The sequence below is a fragment of the Aulonocara sp. 'chitande type north' Nkhata Bay genome, linkage group LG3, assembly GCF_057382095.1.
Source record: "Aulonocara sp. 'chitande type north' Nkhata Bay isolate Kocher_YH1m ecotype deep benthic linkage group LG3, A_spYH_male_GT1.1, whole genome shotgun sequence".
In the NCBI taxonomy this organism is placed as follows: domain Eukaryota; kingdom Metazoa; phylum Chordata; class Actinopteri; order Cichliformes; family Cichlidae; genus Aulonocara; species Aulonocara sp. 'chitande type north' Nkhata Bay.
This window is the reverse complement of record NC_141346.1, coordinates 29,435,216-29,450,130: the sequence shown is the minus strand read 5'-3', so window position 1 is coordinate 29,450,130 and position 14,915 is coordinate 29,435,216. Positions and strand designations below refer to the sequence as shown.

The window sequence follows — 14,915 nt, the reverse complement described above, 5'->3', positions numbered from 1 at the left end:
CACACCGGCTCACTCCTTGGCGGCCGCTTATCGGGGCCTGGAGCCTGGGGCTCGCTCGGGCCACTTCAGAGGTGGGGTGCCCCCGGCCTCTCGGCCTGGGGCTCGGTCACTCAGGCACAGCTGGCTGCCGGCGGAGCTCACGGGCGCGTCACTGCAACTCCCCCTGGCTTCTGCTCCGTGGCTGCTGAGTGAGCCGTCATCTGGGACTCTCCTCAGCTCTTACTGGGACAGTGGCGCAGCTGCCCCTCTGTTGGTCTTCCTTGGTCTCTTGTGTTCTGGGGGCCTCTGGATGTCTGGAGTTTTGATCTCCTCCATACCTGCTTCATACCCTGGAGGACGGGGCTGTGGCTCCCCACACTCCCTAGCAGATCGTTACATGGAGAAACCTTTGGAATGCAAGCATGCTGATCCACACAGGTATGCACACAGGTGTACACACGGGTATTCACAGACGCGGACTACAGCTTTCTTGGCTGCTGCCTCAAAGCACATTGTACGCTGTCTATCTTGCGTGCTGCACAATATCGTTTATTATTTAGTATCTACTGATATCTACTGCTAGCTAGTTTATTGTGATGGTGCCGTTTTTTTTATTATGTTGCTCTTTGTTGTTTGCTTTCTCTTCTGTTTTTTTTCTCCATACAGGTGACCCAGGTGTTTTGTTTTTTTTGTTTGTTTTTCTTTCTTTCTTCTCCCCCTTCTCACCGTCTCTTCTCCCCTTTGGTTTTCTTTCTCTCCCTCTCTTTCTTTCATTCTCTCTCCCTGTCCTATCCCCCAGTCATGTCTGTCCCGTTTGTAGCAACTGAAAATAAAATAAATTCATAATTATAATAAAGGTCAATCAAATGGACCAATATGGCAAGACCATGATGATCCACTTGGTAAAATAAATCCGCTTGGCATCTTTCTTGGCCTTAAGACAACAATTCTGATGGCTAAAGATCCAAACGGGACACAAAAAAAAAAAAGAAAAAAAAAAGAAACTAATCTCATTTACGGACAGTTGGTTGAGACATTTGCTTTCACTGTTCATTATCAGTTATCAGGTACCATCTCAAACTCATGAGCATGAAACATTTCCTCATACCAGAACAGTTTACTACACATTGTACAGGATGCAGGAAACAGCAAGTAGATAAAAGGAGGAGAGTCAGAGAGAGGCTGTATTTGACGTACAAGTGTCTTTGTGAAGACAGACTAACAGATTGACCATGTCGCTCTCTGCAGTGCTGTTGCTGCTGCTGCATCTGACGGTCTGCAACTCGCAGAATATTGATTTCTTGCTTAGCAATTTAAATGGCTTTGTTGGTGCAATCAACTTCTATACAAAAGAGAAGTTTGTAAATAATTCTTCCTCGGTATGTACATGTTTTTTTCTAAAATGTGTTTATATTTTGAAATGTAGGTTTTCTTTACTAAATTCCTATTCACTGTGACTCCACAGCTGACCATTCGCCTAATGGGGAACAATCTCAACTGCATTCCCGATTTCTCATTTGATTGCCAAAATAGCAACTGTGGGTATGTGAGCACTTTGGTACGCACGGTCGACCAAGAAGGCAGCGGAGAGTGGTGTCAGAATGAACTTAGGTCTGTTCAGCCATCTCCCATTAATGTGGTTGGTTCATTTGGGTGAGTGTACCTCGAAAATATATAAAACGAACTTATTATTCATATTGTTATCATTCTTACACACACACACACACACACACACACACACACACACACACACACACACACACACACACACACACACATATATTAGTCCATGTAGTGTTTTGCTATATACAGTGTAACACGCTGAAAACTGACTCTCACACTATTTTCTATTGAAGGGTCCCTGGTGTTAATTGGGTGAGTGGCATCAAAAATACCATTGGATCATGGACAACTGCAGTAACATTCGACCTGAGGAACCGCTCTGACATCAACAAAGAAAACTCCTCACCCCAGTCTACCGTGATCCCATTTGTGAGGTGAGCCAACTCACTGTTTGTGTCTCTGCTAAAAAAGCAACAGCAGTAGCAGGACAAGAGTGACTGTGGCATTACTGCAAACTTCAAATCTGATATTGTTTCCACGTAGAAGACAAAACTGTTCACAGTATAAGGGCAAAGTCAAAAAATATAGACAAAAATATAGACTATAACTTGCTGCATGGTCAACTTTAACCGCTATTGCAACCACTGCCTCCGTAATAAAGTGGCAATAAACTAATTAAATGAACAAAAATAATTTACCAAAAATAGTTTCCACAATAAAACGTTTGCATTTAAAGGTTTTAATTGTAATCCTATAACTCTTTCCTTAAAGAGCTTCTCTTACAGTACCCCCAGGCTCCAAATGAGAGAAAAACAGAAAATGAGTATGAGTATGAAGATGTCATGGTCCTGGATAATTTTGACCCAGTGTTCTTAGTTTTTCTGTGGTTTTGTATTTTGTTCCTTATGTTCATTGGATTTTTGGTTTGGTATTTGGATTCCCCCTGTGTCCATGCTTTTATTGTGGTGTTTGTTCTGGTACCGTGTTCCCGTCCTTTGTGTTCTGTGTTCTCCTCATCCCTCGTGTATTCATCCCTATTCTCTGCCTCTCCCTCTGTGCTCATCTCTGTGTACTGTGTTGTGTTTAAGATAAGACTTTATTGATCCCACAACGGGGAAATTTTTGCGTCACCTCAACTCAGGTACAGATATATGAAGGAAATACAAAAATACAATTAAGTACAATCAATCAAAAAAAGTAAGATAATAACTATATACACAGTATGTGATTATGGATATGGTTGGAAATATGGAAGACAAACTATATAGCTTGGAAGGTCATGGAAGGTCCATTATGCATGAAGTGGTGACTGTGGATGTTCACAGTGTCCAGTGACTTATGACATCGTGATTGAGGAGTTATAGAGTCTAACTGCTGTTGGGATGAATGATCTGCTGAAACAAAGTCGCAGGCTAACATTAATATTTATTGAAATATATTTATTCCTCCAGATATAAGAATGAATCTTTTCTTATGGACTCAAACACGTTTTGGTGAAAAACTGAATATGGAACAAGCAAAGCTTAATAATAAACAATATATATATGCTGTATAATACCAGTAGGCCAGCTCTAATAGTAATTTGGTATGGCTTCGCGGGCCAAATGTAATTAGGCTGCGGGCCAAATTTGGCCCGCGGGCCAGAGTTTGACACCTATGCTCTAAAGGCTCACGATCTGTAAATGTTGAATCCGAACCCGAACGTCTTATGAACTGTTGTACTGCCCAGAGGGTCAACTCAGAGACAGTTTCTCCTACGTTTGGACTTATATTTGAGAAAGATTATCCTTCGCTAGTGTTTCCTAGGTCTGAAAACTTGAAGTCATCATTTCCTGAGTTAGAGACACCTGTTTCTGTGCCCTTTACCTGTGTGTCTGCTGATGATGATTGTTTGCAGTTACGCTCACCACTGGGGCTTTAAAACCTGCCTCCTTAGATGTTAAAGCAGTAAAATCCAAGACTGTAAATGTTCCTGTGATAGCTCGACCCCAGTTCGTTACTTCTGAGCCATCATGGGGAAAGTCCATTCTGACGTATTTACTGATTCAAATTTTCTTGAGTCAGGGGGCACTACACCCACCACTGTTTTCACTAGGTTTGCTGCTTCCAGCGATCCAGAGGTAAAAGACTTTGTTTCATCTGCCTCTCCGGTGCACAGAACTATGTTTACATCGGCTATTAACCCCTCCTCTGACAGTATAAGCATGGTTAGCTCCGAAGAAAGTAGCTCTAAGACTATTGGTGCATCAGCTGATCACATTTCTCTAGTCTGTAAACACTGAAGGTGGTGCTTTAGTGCCTGTAAGCTACAGCTTTAGCACACTTAACACTACGAAGTCAGAGCGCTGTTCCTCTGTTTTCGGCCTCTGCCTACCCACAGCAGGTCTCGCCTGTTTTGCCACCCACCGGGTCGGCCGCCAGAACTATGTTTGCTGCCATTAGGGTGGGGGAGCTCGGCGAGCTGGAGGAGCGCGCATCACCAACTGCAGGGCTCAGCGAGCAGGACGTGCCGTGGGGGAATGAGGACCCAAAACACATGGTTCTGCGATGCAAACGGCACACTTTATTTACAGTGAAGGCTGTAAACACAATAACTCCCCGTTGCTCCCTTGAATCCCGTGTGTGTGTGCTCCCCTCCGACGTCTGTGCTCGTGGTCCCCGCTGTTGTGTGCTCGCACACCCTGTGCGTGCTGCTGTTCTGGTCCACTCTTCCACCTGGAGCTCCAACACTCTCCTAAGTAGCTCCCCCGACGAGCCCTGATCACCAACAGGTGTGTGGCAGGAACTTCACGTGTGGCCAGTCCTCCTGCCGGGCCACACCCATCAGGCCTGCATGTGGCTGTTCTCCATCCTCCAGCCACACATGTACACACCCACACCCTGCCTATACATATAACGAGTGGAACACAGACTAACACAGCATTGTGCAGAAAGACACACACATCACAAAATAATAATGATAATAATAATAATAATAACAACAACTGTCAAAACTGCTCACGGACCCCCAGTCCTCCAGAGCCGGGTCCGTGACAGTTCCTCCATGTTTGCTGTAATATTTAAGTAGTTTAGTGATGCTTTAAATTAAATCTCACTTAATGTATAAACTATACAATTTAAAGTTTTATTTTGAGACAGTGAACTGAATATTGCTATGTTTAAAATTACCTTGTGTGGTTTTTAACCAAAAATATTTCAGTTCCAGTGATCAGGCTGTGGCTGTATTTTGCAGATTTTAAGAGTGAATGCATGGAGCTGCACATTAACTTCACACTAAAGTGAATCCTGGAAAATGAAGATTGTATTTGTAATTCTTTCTCAGAGTTCCTTCAAACTGTCGGAGAGATTTCAGCCTGTTGATGTTTGACCCTGATGGGGATCAGGTTAAATGCAGATATGGAAACTCCTCACTCTCGGAGTGTAACGGCTGTGAGCCACCATCTGTCCTCAGCCTCTCATCAGTGAGCATGACTGTTAATCTAATGTTTAATGAGACAGAAGGATAGTTGTAATAATAAACATTTGCTCATTTGATCTCTTTTCCTTTTTTATTCCTCATGCAGTCCACTTGTACTCTGTCGTTCGCCCCCACTGCTGACAGTAATGTGGGCAACTATGGAGTACAGCTGCTGATGGAGGACTTTCCCAGGAAGAACATCACCATGACTGGAGTCAATGGCACAAAAACAACACAAACACCTAACAATGCTCTCAGCAAAATACCGATCCAGTTTGTTCTGATAGGTACAAGTCCATATTTTAATAGATGGAGTTGAACCTGTAAAGATCTGATCTAAACTTAGAAATACTGTTCTAACTTCGAACTATGAATTCCACCCCGAAAGAAACTCATTGGTTTTCTGTCATCTTTCAGTGGATCCTCCTGTCTTATCCTGCACAGAGGGAGACTTTTTGCCCAAATTCTTGCCTCCAACCCCAAACAACAGAGCTCGGCTCTACACGCCTGTTAATAAGACTCTGGAAATCAACATCAGTGCAGAGGCACAAAACTCCACGTAAGTCAAAGAAAAACACATTTGACATTCTTGACATTGTAAAGTAAGGTTAACTATGTCCCACAGAACTGTTTTCAGGTTAGACAAGAAATACATTCACACATCAGTCGATTCCTGTCATGTTTCTGTTCATTGATCAAATCAAGATTTTATCCGTTGCGTTCTGTTTAATCTGTGCATCAGTCCTGCACTGGCACACAAAACAGGTTTAACAAGACACGTAAGAGCGTAACACAGTCAGATGTATACAAAGCTGTATGAGATATAAAGAGTAGGTTCAACACATATTTAACCCAAAGAGAAGTCAAATCTGTTTTAAGGCTATTTTGCTTTGATGCAACATGAGTAAATAAAAACTCGTGAAATTATGTTTAAGTAAAATTTGGCTTATTAACTCAAACCCTTAAAACCAAACAGAAGTGAGTCAGGTGAAGTCTCCATTCAAAGTGATGCTCATTCACAGACAAACACTTTGCTTTGTATGTTGTTGAAGAAGCTATGAGAATTAAGTTGATTCATTTTTTGTTTCTCTCTTCGTTGAAGGATCTCTGAGCTACTGTTCAGCGGACCATATGATGCAATTCAGAATAAAACTGGACCAGGAAATTTCACCCTGAGATGGACGCCGTCTAAATCACAAGACAATGACACCCTCCCCTTCTGCTTTGTTGTCCAGGCACTTTCCAAGTCAGTACCTTTTTACAAATTCATCCCTTAGAGCATGAGTGTTTGGCAGAAAGCACTTAAGCATAGACAAAAGAGCTTGTTTGAATGGGTGAATGAGGCGTGCTGCATAAAGCAGAAAAGCACTAAAGAAGAATCAGTCCATTTGCAATTTTGCAGCCATAAACTATATTGGTGAATGTTTAAATCTGACTTTATTAGAAAATTATTTAGACCCCAGGCCCAGAAGGAGTCATGGCAAGAAAATTAAATCCCCCCAAAGAGCCAAAACCCCTTCCTCTGCTTCCAATGACCAACCAAAAAGTTATTGGTTTGTCATCTAGAACTGTTAATCAAACACACCCATATTACTTGTACATATACTTTGTGTCATTAACAGAAAAGACGATCTTAAAATATAATATAATCTCATGGAAATAATGGAATCACTGTTCTGATTTATTTCCGTAGGGAAACCAAGTATCACTCAGACCTTCGATGTGTCAGCGTGACTGTTGGAAATGGTGTCCCAGCCAGTGCTTCAGCTTGTAAGTAACAATGACAGGAAGTAAATGTTAACAAATAAATAAAGTTGCTAAACCTGTGTATTTGTAAATAATTTTTGACATTGTTGCAAAATTCATTAATTAGAAATGAAAAGCTAAAAATGAACAACTAACCGCAATGAATTTCTCTTCATATTTATCTCCTTTCTTGGAGGCAGAAATGATGCTCAGACCTTATTTTATATTTAATTGCCATAAATCCAGAGGTGACATAAATATAGCTCTTAAAATTTGTGACAGCATTTGTCAGCCAATCAGGTCGACTAATAATGGATTGGATTTATATAGTGCTTTTCAAGGCACCCAAAGCGCTTTACAACACCACTATTCATTCACTCTCACACACTGGTGGAGGCAGCTACAGTTGTAGCCACAGACTGGGGCAGACTGACAGAAGCGAGGCTGCCATATCGCGCCATCGGCCCCTCTGGCCAACACCAGTAGGCAAGTAGGGTAAAGTGTCTTGCCCAGGGACACAACGACCAGGACAGAGAGCCCAGGGATCAAACGGGCGACCTTCCGGTTACAGATGCGATTCCCAACCCCCTGAGCCACAGTCGCCCGTTAATCTTTATGTGTTTTTAAATGAAAAGTCTATTTGGTTGGTCAGAAGTTCTTTAATCATTTTCTACTTGTTTTAGTTGTCCTGGTCGTGGGATCTTTCCTTTCAACTCTTATTCTTGCCTTCCCTTCCATGTAAGTATGTGTCTGCATATTTAGATATTTTTTTGCCGAAATGTGACATTTTGTGTATTTTTTAAACATGTTAGGCCCATAAAATTATTATTGCTATTATTAACTTTTAAAATGAAACTAAATCAACCCCTTTGATCATCATTCTGATGTTGAGTTTTTGTCTCTTATCTCAGATGAAACTGGATAAAATCAGAGGTAAGTTCTTCTATAATCAGATTTTCTACCATAGCATCAATAACTGCTCTTTACCACTAAGTACTAATAGTACAACTGGTATTGCTAAAAGTAGCAGTGTTGATGTCCAGTGATTGAGCTACAGAAAACTATGAGCACACACAAAATGGTTATGGCAACCTCTGTAGGAGCATACAAATAATTCACAAAATATGCTAACACCACACAAAGCACAACTTATTCTATGAAATGGTCCAGAAATGAGTCACATCATACAATCACTAAATATCTAACATATCAATCTGAGGATTATCTCAAATGTAAAAAAAAAAATTTCTATGAACGCGCTGTTTCAAATTTCCTTCTAGATTGAAGATGTACCTGACTCTGGATTGATGCAACGGTAGCGCCCTCTACTGTTACAACATGAATGTCATCTGACTCTGCACAAATAACTTTTTTCAAGTTTCTTTAAGTTTTGTTCCAACCAATGTAATCAAATTAAATAAGTACAGTAAAAAATATAATGTTAAGTGCAAGGTTATATATCTGAATTTATTTGATTCTGTCATTCTTTTCATTTATCAGTACTTTTAATCGGTGCTTTGGAACTGTTTTTTATTTTTATTTCACTATGGTTTTATTGATTTTACAATCTTTTTTGTTTATATTTGGAGTACTACTGTATTCAACATAAATAAACATAGTACTCGTCACCCAGTAAATCATTGTCCTAGTAAAGTGGGAATTATTGTTAATATAATTACTGGTTTCGTAACCTTGCTTTTCGAGGAATGGAACAATTACAAATCTTGAAATGTTGTAAAACTAATAATAGTGTGAAGAGCTGACCTAATAACACTATCACACTGATATTTATCTGGAAACAAAATCCATCATAATATTTTTAAGCTGTTAATGAAGTATAACATAACATCCAAAATGGACTCATGGTATTTATTTATTTTCAGAGTGCTGTGCAAGTATGACTGATCTTTGAAGTGTCACTGTTGCAAACACTGATTGGAGTCTTTACTAATTTGTCCTCATTTGTTTCAGGCGATTTACTGAATTGATGTAAATTTTATTTCTGATAGTTTAGCTTGATTTATTTTACCAAGTTATTAATCAGATCATCTGTAACAACGCCTCCTATTAGTCCACAAACTGCTACACTTGAACCAACACCTACTAGTCAACCAAACACTACTCCTACAAGTCTTCCAAAAATGACATTCCCTGGAAATACTCTAACCTGGTGAATTAACAGTGAATTAGTCATGTGAAATAGTTAAAAATGTTAAACAAAAATTAATACATGTAAAACATGGCAGCAATCCAGGCTGACACACGTAGAAGTTAGCTTGTTAGCTCCCTTCTCTTACTTACTTGCAGCAAGGGCAGCCACAGAGTGCTCGCACGGGAGTGAGAGTTCCGGGACTCGCGCTTTGCCACTGACCTGGTCTTTATTTATACATCCGTAGGTGTGTTTATTCCTTACACTGGAATGTGGATGTGTATATGCGTGTGTGTGTGTGTGTGTGTGTGTGTGTGTGTGTGTGGGGGGGGGTCAGAGTGTGACCCCATAAAGACTTCCCTAAACCTGCTGGTCTGGAAGTCCACAGGTTAATCTAAACAAAAGGCACTTAGACTAGAACTGACATAGCTACGTTTATCCTACCACAAAACAATAAGAGAAGGTACGACCTCTCCCATGCTCCCAGGATGTGGGTGTGAATGCCAGAGCACTCTGGAATGCACACAAAGTCTTGTAGTGAACAACAGGCTAAGACATCAAAAGGTCAACATGCAGTATTCTACCATATGCAAACTTATATTATTAAGTGTGCCTATGCCAAGAGGCACACTTATTACTATTCCTCGGATCCACAGTTTTGACACAAGCTTCATATATGTTATATCATTTTGTGCGGCTGGATCAGGAATGGTGTGCTATGACTTTTGGTGTTTATTACTTCTATAGTTTTTTAAATATGAATATTTTAATGCAAGTTTTTGCCCATTGAAATGAATGGGAAGGAAAGTGAAACTTAACTTGAAACGAAAGTGAAACTTAATTTGTGGTGTGTTGGCTCACTCACTTAATTTGTGGTGTGTTGGCTCACTCTAGTGGTATGCCAGCAGTAGTACGCCCTTATTTGGATTTTTTTTTGTAGCCGTATGAATGGCAAACTACACTCATTGGCAGCGGCATAGGCACACTTAAAATTTCTTCTGAAATTTTCGCTTTCTAGTTAAAAGATTATACTGACTACTCAGTACAATTTTCTATTGACAGCCGGAAAAGGTAAGTGACAGAATGCTGTAAGTCAGCGGTCCCCAACCTTTTTTGCACCACGGATCGGTTTATGTCTGACAATATTTTCACGGACCGGCCTTTAAGGTGTCGCGGATAAATACAACAAAATAAAACTAGTACCGGTACCGAAAAAAGAAGATTTATTCATAACACACGTAAAATGACACAGGAAAAACGAGTTAACGATCAAAACGATAACAAAATAACGCTGAAAACCGATAAAAACCCTGAAAACCATACATTTCACACCTGAGCCTCAACTCTCGCGGCCCGGTACCAAACGACTCACGGACCGGTACCGGTCCGAGGCCCGGGGGTTGGGGACCGCTGCTGTAGGTGATGTCAGATGCCGGACTCTTGGCAGAAAGAAAGCAAATGGTAGCTTAGAATTTAACAAATGTTTTTTAAGCTTCAGTTATATTAACATTACATCTTGGAGAGAATCTAAACAAGAGGATATAGTGATGAAGAAAGCCCAGAACACAGCCTCCATGGCCAAAATTAGGATGCTATCATTGAAAAGATGTCGCCAGGCAGACTCCCCCGGCACAACATCGTCTGACTTTGCTAATGTCCTGGAGTTAATCGATGTGCAAATGCCAGCTTTGATGCAAGGCTGTCCCCGTGGAGGTTTTACACCATTTAAATCCGTGAGAGAATCCATGGAGTTCAATCAGCAGCAGGTGGAAATGCTGCTGAAAAAGCCACGCTATGGGAGCCAGTTAAGTCTCTTACCGAGAATGGGACCCAGTTGAACTTAGAAAATAAAAAAAATTAAAGACTGTTAATACACTGCATGCCAGTAGTACGATAGACAATCTTGTGTTTTCTGGTATCCCAGAATCTGCTGGAGAGGACACAGAAGCAACAGTGAAAAGCTTAATTAAAACCCACCTGAAGCTTCCGAGGACACCATAAGGAACAGTCACGAAAGAGTCCTTCTTATCGGAGCTAAGAGATCGGGGGCTGGGAGACCACATCCAATTGTGGCCAAATTTGGCCATTTCAAGTAGAAGGAGCAGGTGAAGTGTCGTAGCAGGTATCTGAAAGGACTTCAACATGAACAACCAATTTCTGAAAGAGATCCTGGAACTACACAAGGCCCTATTCCCAATCAGACGCGACTTCACCCAGAAGATGCCGTGCATTTAGGAAGTCATTAAGTAGTGTTGAGAATAATACACTCAACAAAAATATAAACGCAACACCTTTGTTACTGCTCCCATTCCCCATGGGATGGATGTAGAGACCTAAAATTCATTCCAGATACACAATATAACCATCCCTCCCAAACAGTGGTCACAAATCAGTTCAAATGTGTGGTAGTGGGCACATCTGCTATATTGAGATAATCCATCCCACCTCACAGGTGTGCCACATCAGGATGCTGATCTGACATCATGAGTAGTGCACAGGTGTACCTCAGACTGCCCACAACCAAAGGCCACCCTGGAATGTGCAGTTTTTTGCGCTATTGGGGGTCTGGGGACCCAGAACCGGTCAGTATCTGGTGTGACCACCATTTGCCTCATGCAGTGCAACACATCGTCGCATGGAGTCTATCAGATTGTCAATTGTGGCCTGTGGAATGTTGGTCCACTCCACTTCAATGGCTGTGCGAGGTTGTTGGATATTCGTGGGAACTGGTACACGCTGTCGTATACGCCGGTCAAGCACATCCCGAACATGCTCAATGGGTGACATGTCCGGTGAGTATGCTGGCCATGCAAGAACTGGGACATTCTCAGCTGCCATCTGCCCTGAACAATGTGAACCATGATTCATCCGTGAAGCGCACACCTCTCCAACGTGCCAGACGCCATCGAATGTGAGCATTTGCCCACACAAGTCTGTTACGGTGACGAGCTGGAGTCAGGTCAAGACCCCGATGAGGACGACGGGCATGCAGTTGAGCATCCCTGAGACGGTTTCTGACAGTTTGTGCAGAAATTGTTTGGTTGTGCAAACCAATTGTTCCAGCAGCTGTCTGGGTGGCTGGTCTCAGACGATCTTGGAGGTGAACCTGCTGGATGTGGAGGTCCTGGGCTGGTGTGGTTACACAAGGTCTGCGGTTGTGAGGCCGGTTGGATGTGCTGCCATATTCTCTGAAACGCCTGTGGAGACGGCTTATGGTTGAGAAATGAACATTCAATGCACGGGCGACAGATCTGGTTGACATTCCTGCTGTCAGCATGCCAATTGCACGCTCCCTCATTGCTTGTGGCATCTGTGGCATTTTGCTGTGAGACAAAACTGCACATTCCAGGGTGGCCTTTTGTTGTGGGCAGTCTGAGGTACACCTGTGCACTACTCATGATGTCAGATCAGCATCCTGATGTGGCAAACCTGTGAGGTGGGATGGATTATCTCAATATAGCAGATGTGCCCACTACCACACATTTGGACTGATTTGTGACCACTGTTTGGGAGGGATGGTTATATTGTGTATCTGGAATGAATTTTAGGTCTCTACGTCCATCCCATGGGGAATGGGAGCAGTCACAAAGGTGTTGCGTTTATATTTTTGTTGAGTGTAGATTGCTTGGTATACATTGGAGTTAGAGAGACTGTAGTTTGTGATTGTTTGCAACATTATAATATGGCACAGGGGCGATTCTAGGATCAGAGCTTTGGGGGTGCTGAGCACCCAGAGAGCTGCCCAGCCAGGCCAGATAAACTTTACTTGTCACAATGAGACTTCTTCCCTGTCTCTGTTAGTCCCTGCATCCCTAAATGCCTCCAGTTGTCCCAAGTTCTCTCTGACTGTCTCCTTTGTGCATTTAAACCCCTGTTCCTCCCTGTCCTCATTGTCTGTTGTCTTCGTCTCCGTTATCAGTCATCATAATTTTACCCTCTCTGTGCAAGTCTGCAAATTGCTTTATTAAATCATAAGATTCTTAAATTCATCAAGTCTCTCTGTGCCTGGGTCCTCGTCACAAAACATGACACCACTGTTTTGTAAATTTTAACACAATTTAATAAGGATATGCTTCAGCCAATACCTTTTGATTAGCCTTGTCTCGTGGTTTCTTGCTTTATCTATTTATGATCTTTATTCTGTTTTCACTGAGATATTTGAATGCTAATCAATAAATCAATATTCAATTCTAAAAAAAAAAAATTCTAATCCCCACATTTGTGAAAGAAAAGCAAAACACTTTTTTGAAAAGTCTGTAACAAAACCATCAAATCTGATAACGTTTATTTAAATGCTGCAAAAGAAGAATGGATTGCAATTAAAAAAAAAAATACATATCCTAACCTTAATTACTGGGGGAGAATAATGAATGATTCTCACAGTGAGTAAAAAGTAAACTGAGTGCATTATTTGGACAGAGATTCACTTTTAATGTGTATGTATAACATAATACAGATACATAAAAATACACTCCAAAAATAGAAGAGTCCTTTAAATGTACAAATTATTAACTAAAAAAATTATAAAAATGGAGGCAACTGTGCCTATGGTACAATGTATGAAAAGATCTTTACTGCAGAATATGGCTCTGCAGATTTTTATTGTAACCTATGTCAACTCACCTTGAGGTTGGCAAATCTATCACTGTTTGGTGGTCAACTCCCTCAAGCAGTTTAACAGTTTCTGTTGTGCCTGTCACTGTTCCCTGTCTGTTTTCTTACCTGGTTCTTCCTGACCTTGTATTTTCTCCTCACATTCCCCTCTTTCCTCTCTCTTTCTTTGGACTGACAATCATACCCAAATAGATTGTATTAGATGAAAAGTAATATGAAAAAAATACTATTGAAATTACTAATAGAAAAGTCCTCTCTCAGTGTACTTTCAACCAAAAGGCAAATAACCAAACCACATGCACATCTAATAAAAGATATAAATACTAAAACACTGATCCAACATTATCCTTTATTGACGGATCATTTATTCTTACACTTTTACCTGAATGTGGCTCCTTTTGTTGAAAAAACTTATATCCATTATGAACCTGGCTGTCTCTCTGTACACACACACACACACACACACAACAGGAGTTATAAGGTTAATGGGAATCCAGTCAGTTAGCAAGTAAGTACCTTGGGTTTAATATCGGCACATGTGACAAAATAAGCAGCTTCTCTCATTCCTTTTCAAACTGGACAGTGGTAACAACACTAGGTTACAGATAATTTTAAGTTTTATATTTTAAATAAGCTCTATACATTTCAATGCGAGCAACAGGACAGTCAAATGTCACTGATTTTACTACAGAGCAGGACGGATTGTAGGGTAGCAAACATCGCCGGAAAACATGTTTTCAACACTCCAGGTTACCTGGTGTAATGTTTTTCAGCTAAAAAGAAACATAGCCTGACTCCTACCTAACTATATAAAGAGTAACTGAAGGTTACATGCCGCTAACGTGTCCTGTTTTAAGCCAGGCACTTACACATCCGCTCCGCTGCGTCTCAGCCTCCATCGCTCTGGCAGCAACGGTGCTACAGCCAGGGGAGAGGCGAGCTAGAACAAACAATTTTGGGAGGGGGGGGGGGGGGGTATCTATACTTTCGTTATTAAAATATTACATCTCAACAAAGTACTGTATGCTACTGAAATCTTTGGGGGTGCTTTGATTCATTTTGGGGGTGCTTCAGCACCCCGGAAAATGGGCTAAAATAGACCTGGAATGGGAACAAAGAAGTGCAACCGGATCAGCCTCTCAAAGCTGAGTCACTTGGTATTTCTAAATGCCAACCTTTCCCTTAATTAAAGATCTGGGCATCTTTTTTTTTTCTTTTTGTTTTGCATATTTTAAACAATATTTTATTTTATTTGTTGTGGTTTGCAGTATCTTGTGTTGTTTCCTTTTAATTTAGTTTAAAAGGAAAAATCTGAAAATGTAAATAGTTAAAAGTTAAATTGTAAATAGTTGTTTTTTGTATTTTATAAAAACATTTTTACATTTTGTGTGGTGTGTTTAAAAAAAA

The 14,915-nt window shown here is 41.0% G+C and overlaps 1 protein-coding gene across 2 annotated transcripts; it reads left to right on the top strand.

Moving 5' to 3' along the window:
- The first annotated feature begins 1,178 nt into the window (after positions 1–1,178).
- Positions 1,179–8,594, top strand: LOC147335062 (uncharacterized). Of its 2 annotated transcripts, XM_086275700.1 has the most exons (11): positions 1,179–1,358; positions 1,445–1,632; positions 1,836–1,976; positions 4,865–5,003; positions 5,106–5,286; positions 5,417–5,558; positions 6,102–6,245; positions 6,693–6,769; positions 7,429–7,483; positions 7,657–7,678; positions 8,026–8,594. In XM_086275700.1, exons 1-10 carry the CDS (start codon positions 1,212–1,214, stop codon positions 7,658–7,660), a joined length of 1,218 nt encoding a protein of 405 aa, XP_086131826.1. In that variant the 5' UTR covers positions 1,179–1,211; the 3' UTR covers positions 7,661–7,678; positions 8,026–8,594. The 2 variants fall into 2 exon arrangements, with proteins under 2 accessions (XP_086131826.1, XP_086131831.1); XM_086275705.1 differs by lacking the exons at positions 7,657–7,678; positions 8,026–8,594 and having other exon boundaries at positions 7,429–7,487.
- The last annotated feature ends 6,321 nt before the right edge of the window (positions 8,595–14,915 follow it).

Coding starts and splice junctions, on each gene's coding strand:
- LOC147335062 (XM_086275700.1), top strand. CDS start 1,212: ATGTCGCTCTCTGCAGTGCTGTTGCTGCTGCTGCATCTGACGGTCTGC. Junction 1,977..4,864: donor ACCGTGATCCCATTTGTGAG/GTGAGCCAACTC, acceptor ATTCTTTCTCAG/AGTTCCTTCAAACTGTCGGA. Junction 5,559..6,101: donor GCAGAGGCACAAAACTCCAC/GTAAGTCAAAGA, acceptor TCTTCGTTGAAG/GATCTCTGAGCTACTGTTCA.